At 37.9% G+C, this 6,000-nt stretch overlaps 1 protein-coding gene across 1 annotated transcript in view; it reads right to left on the bottom strand.

Moving 5' to 3' along the window:
• Positions 1-251: 251 nt before the first annotated feature.
• The window catches only part of htr7c (5-hydroxytryptamine (serotonin) receptor 7c), a 55,605-nt gene continuing 49,856 nt past the window's right edge, over positions 252-6,000 (bottom strand). Inside the window, exon 2 of the mRNA XM_067407677.1 lies at positions 252-999. Within this exon, the coding sequence (XP_067263778.1) occupies positions 252-999 (748 nt within the window). The remainder of the gene's footprint in view (positions 1,000-6,000) is intronic.

The raw sequence follows: 6,000 nt of genomic DNA, 5'->3' as shown, positions 1-6,000 counted from the left end.
TATTTTAGCAGGTCTAATCCTGAAATCAGGAAATAGGGGAAAAAACAACTACTGAGCAAAACAATGCCTTAATGGAACTGAAATATGAGTGTTCTGAAGAATTATGAGCCTGTGATTCTGTTTTTTTATTTTTTTGTTGTTGTTGTTCATACTTTATCTATAAAAACCAATAAGTGGATGTAGCAATGCACATTGTTCGGCTTTCTGCGTAAACCAAAACTGGGTCAGACCACATCCTTTATCACTATACTTCAAACCTTCAGTGCCTCATGCACGCCTACAGCCGACAGTCGCCGGTTAATGTTCCGGTACCTGCAACGGAGCAAATCCCTGTAGGTGGAGCGCAGGTCCCGGTTAAAAAAAGCGTAAATAAAGGGGTTCATTAGCGAGTTAGCATATCCAAACCATAGCAGCGTCCTCTCTAGCCATATTGGTATGCAACTACACTTAACCCCACATATAAAGGGTCTCGCTGTAGATAGAATAAAAAATGGCAGCCAACAAATGCCAAAAACTCCAACTATCACGCCCAATGTCGTAGCTGCCTTTTGCTCTCGCTTAAAAATGGAGATATTCTGTCGTTCGCGGCTGAGAAAACGAGAAAGAGCAGCGCACTCCTCAGCTACGCCAGGTGTGTGTTGAGGTTTTAGGCCCTGCATCCTCAGGGCTTCGCTGGCAACGGTCTCCAGGCGTTCCCGACGGGGGAAGTCGGTAAAACGATGTTTGGCGCCGCTTTTTCTGGCAGCCTTGAAGATCTTGTAGTACATGAAGAGCATGACGATCATGGGGATGTAGAAGGCCACGGCGGTAGAGTAGATGGTGTAGCTGAAGTCCTGGCTGATTAGACAAACGCCAGCCGTGTTAACGTTCTTCGCCCAACCACAAAATGGTGGCAGTGTGATGGAGGCAGACACAAGCCACACACCAAAAATCATCTTCGCCATCAGTTGGCCATTTTGACGAGCAGGGTAGGTCAAAGGGCGGGTGATGCCAAGATACCTGCAATCAAACAAACAGTTATAAGACATTATGATGAGATTGTTAAAATCACTATGAAATCAAAATGGACAATTCTTTTTTTATGGAATATTACAGCGTTTATTATAAAATGAGTGATCTTCTGCACAGCTGTCCTCTAATGTTTTAAAGTTAGTACGGAGGTAGATTTGACACTAGGAATGTTCACTGATGCTCCAGAAGGAAACACGATGCATTAAAGGTGCTAAAGAGGATGTTTTGTTTTATACATTTTTGCAATATTACTTGAAACTGTCTTTACTTACTGATAAAAGACTATTTATTAGGTGCACTGACAGTAATAATATTAATATACATCATCTGTGCACGAGGTAGGGCCTTAAAAACATCAGCCAATCGTTTAAGCGATCATCGCGTAAATGATTGGCCCTCTGGCTTGTCAATCACTGCCGTGACGTTCCATGTGAGAGACGTGCGCGGCTGCGCGCTCCAGTAACTTTCCACACTCCACAGGCGCCGCATGCAATGTTTTTGTCAGGAGACAGGAGTAACAACTGCCGATTATGAGTTACCTGCGGTGAGTCCGACAAAATTAATCCACTAACACGACACAGCGTTGCACGAGTTTTGGGAGGCGTTCCTTTGAAAGCTGTGAAGGAGGGGGGTTGTTCTTACGCATGCGCTCATTTCAAAAACTCACTAACAGTCTTTGGATTCTCAGTCGACGAAAAAATCCTCTCTATCACCTTTAAGAGTCGGGGTGTGAAAACTTTTGAACAGGATGAAGATGTCACAATTTTTCTTATTTTGTTAAATATCATTGTTTTTCATTTAGTACTGCCCTTCGGAACCAACAGAAGATACCTGCATGTTTCCCGGCAGAAAAATTAAGTATTAATTTAAATACAATTTGCCTTGATATTTGAATTCAAAAGTTTTCACCCCTCGGCTCTTAATGCGTCGTGTTTCCTTCTGGAGCATCAGTGAATGTTTGAACCTTTTTTAATAGTTGTGTTTGAGTCCCTCAGTTGTCCTCAGTGTGAAAAGATGGATCTCAAAATCCTACAGTAACTGCTGGAAAGGGTTCAAATATGCAAAAATGCTTGAAAACTGATGAATCTGCAGGACCTGGAGGATTTTTCTGAAGAACAGAGCTCAGTTTAACTGCTCAGGACAAACAAGAGACTCATGAACAACCATCACAAAACATAAAAACAGTCGTGGATCATCAGGCAACCAAACACAGTATTGAGAATCAATGGTTCACATACTTATGAATGGGGTTATTTTAATAAATTCAGCTATTGTTTTGTCTTGTGAACTAAATGCAAACATCTTTTATGTAAAATATCTTACTCAGGACAGTACTAAACAAAAAATAACATGCATTTTTTATTATCCCTCTTATTTGATTAAAATAATTCTCATTTTTACAGATTCTGCAAGGGGTTCACATACTTTTTTCATGCCACTGTATTAAAGCTGAAGTAAGTGATTTTTCCCCCATGAACTCAAAAATCTGATAAAATCCAAACATAATCCATTCTTATAAGCTATATTCCAATTCTTCTTAAAGTTAATCTTTTCCTACACAGCTCTCAAACCTCATTTACATTTGCATGTATATTCAATATGCCGCATCCAGATGCCACACCATGTTTGACGTCAATAATGCCAAATTACATTGATTCATCTGTGTCTTTCCAGTGATTGTGATGCACCAAATTTGAATCTGTGCATATTCAGATCATACTAATGAGATTTGACAGTCAGAGGGAGAGATTCTCAGTGACTAACAACTTAAATTTCATATGACTGCACAAGACTAGGAATAAAATGCATGAATCATTATTCATCTCCTTTTGTGTTTCACAGAAGAAAGAAAGTCATTCAGGTTTGGAACAAAACGAGGGTGAGTAAATGACAGAACATGTTTGGGTGAACTATACCTTTAAGATAAAATAGAAGACAGAAATAACAATTGCCACACATCACCTTTAAAGTTCAGAGTAAGATCAAACTAATAATAGTTTGATCTCAAATATAAGCATATAAATGACTTCTTTACCAAAATCATTATATACTTCAGATGCATTAACTCGCCTCAAGCTCGTTTCCAAGAATTCTGCTCAATAAGACAATAGGGGGTATTTTACAAGAAGCAAATGAGAATGAAACGAGACATTCAGCATTCTAAAAAAACACAAGTTCACATCAGGGGCATACTACAGCAGACGAAGGCATGGTGGTGCAAATTACATTTGTCTGAGCAGCTCTTGTCTGAACCAATCAGCACCCACTCAAGCTGAGTTGAGCAGGAGCGCAGCATTTGAGAAAAATGCATGAACAAAAAAGATCAATTATATTATTGCCACTTCCGCTGCTGAGGAAATTGACCTTGATGTCGCCATTGCGTCTGCTGTGGTTAAATCGCAAGTTAGAACTACATTTAAAAAGAAGATTACAGCCCTTGAAGGTTTGATGAAGGATTCTCATTGTCATGACCCCTGCCCCCATGAGACACTTATGCAAGATTGTGCTTTCCATAGAGATCTAAATTTAATCTCTGTGCAGTTTCCACTCTTGCTGGGGTCGTACTGAACCCACGAAGCACAACAAAGCTGGTGGGTTTAAAATGGCTCTGCACAGTTAGTATAAGACTAGATATGAATGATACTGAATATGACAGTTGGGGATCTGAACATGAGATTTATAGCTAAACATTAATCAGACAAATAAAAATAAAAAAATACTGTAATGCTGAATGTATAGGTCACACTAAACATGCGGCGTAGTCACATTGTATATCATTTTTGTGATCTGCAACACTGATCAGATCTTCTCCCTGTAATATCAATATTGTAATCATCAAAACAATTCCTTTTTTCCATGTGCCCTCGTAATCTTTAATCAAAATTGCACTAGGACAGGACAACCTGTCACTCACATGACATCACAGTAATAGCAAACTACATCCATACAACAATCCAGTCAATACCTGGTGGACAAAATCGACTCCCGCCAAACATTTTTCTTGTTCGAGAAGCCATTTCACTCAAATAAACATCACAATAGGGAAGAAAGACTATCGCAACTTCCATTACATGCCGACTTTAAAATCCCAAGATCGACGTTTTGCTCCATTCCAGTGTTTCTTGCACCACTTTTCTGAATCTACACCGCTGCTACTGAATCGACATCCCCACAGTAAAAGAAGTCATATTTTAGAGTTTGTTTGCAGTCAATGTTAAAGGATTAGTTCACTTTAAAATAATTCCCCATAGATTTATTCACCCTCAAGCAATCCTAGGTGTATATGACTTTCTTCTTTCTGATGAACACAATCTGAGTTAAATTAATAAATATCCTGATGCATCCGAGCTTTATAATGGCAGTGAACAGGACCAACGAGAATGAAGCTCAAGAATGTGCATCCATCCATCATAAATGTACTCCACACGGTTCTGGGGGGTTAATAAAGGCCTTCTGAAGCAAAGTCATGCGTTTGTGTAAGAAAAATATCCATATCCTTCAATTCAGTAGTCCTTGACCTTTATGAACTGGTCATATTTTTTTGATTCACTAGAGGTAATTTTTTTGATAGGAACTTTCCTCAATAAGTCTTTATCTGACCGAGTTCATGCCTTTTGCACAACATTGCACCATTTCATGCTTTTCATCTTCAGAAAGATCTTGCTTCCTCCCCATATTGCATGAGAACTGTGACTTGCTTAATAATATGGAACAACCTCTAAGTAGGGTTTTCATAGATCTGGCAAATTATAAGAGTAATTTGTTCCTTTGTAGTCTGTCCAATTCACAAACAAATGACTCCTATGAACCAGTAGGCCTACTTGTTCGTAAATCAAGTGAAAATAAATTAAATATTTCAGTGTAGTTAATGTAGTCTGATTCACTAATTACTCTTTTGATTCAGTCCTTTTAATGAATCATTCAAAAAGTCTACTGAGCTGACATAGAACTTGAATCAATCAGACAAATCTTTCACTGAATTAACTCACTGAATCCATTAGAGCAGTTACTGAATGAACATTATCACTTCCAGTGATGGAATATTTTAATTTATTACACAGCTCTATGGAATACTTCATTCTTATTGGTCCTATAATTTGCCGTCAACCTTGAGTATTTGTTTTCTTAGAGGAAGCTTTAAGATAATTATACAGATAAAATCATAAGATAATTTCAAATTTGTTTATCTTAATTTTCACTTTTTTTGTATGCAGAACATCAGAATAATGAAATACATTTTACTGAAGATGTCAAAGCTCTTTATCTGCCATGTGGTCTCCTTTTACCATTGTTTATGTGTATTTTCTATGCAATAAACACCTAAACCTTTGGTCTTTAGCGTCCTTGTTAGCGCGCATGTCTGCCATGCCAGAGACATGTTCGAATCCGATATACTCACAGCAAAGTTCTTTTGCATTCTTCGCTTAGGGGTAAAATGAAGTTCGAAATACGTGAGCAGCGATATACTGTTATCAAATATCTGACACCGCGCACACTGCTAAGAGCGGCGTTTATACGAATGTGTAAATATGTTTTGCGCGCTTTGCTCTCAGTAACAAAATAAACTTAGTAACAAAAGAAAATTGAAAACAGAAAGCATTTTAATAAAGAATAAAAAAAACATCTGATCATAGCAATGTGGATATGTTTGTTTGCAGGAGCTCTGCAAATTAACACTCCAGTAAAGTCACATCACGTTTATTTACACTGCGTTCCAAATTATTATGCAATTGACATATCAGTAAGATTTCAGTACAATAAACATTCAGATTTTAGTTTTTCTAAGAAAATGTTTGTTTGTTTATTTATCCATGTCTTTTTAGATAACTGGTATCAATCTCAGACAAAATAATTTGGAAACCCTACTTAGAGGTTGTTCCACTTTATTAAGCAAGTCACAGTTCTCATGCAATATGGGGAGGAAGAAAGATCTTTCTGAAGATGAAAAGCATGAAATGGTGCAATGTTGTGCAAAAGGCATGAAAACAA

This window comes from Chanodichthys erythropterus, chromosome 13 (genome assembly GCF_024489055.1).
Source record: "Chanodichthys erythropterus isolate Z2021 chromosome 13, ASM2448905v1, whole genome shotgun sequence".
NCBI lineage: Eukaryota > Metazoa > Chordata > Actinopteri > Cypriniformes > Xenocyprididae > Chanodichthys > Chanodichthys erythropterus.
The sequence above is the reverse complement of the archived record's forward strand: the minus strand, read 5'-3'. Positions and strand labels throughout refer to the sequence as shown.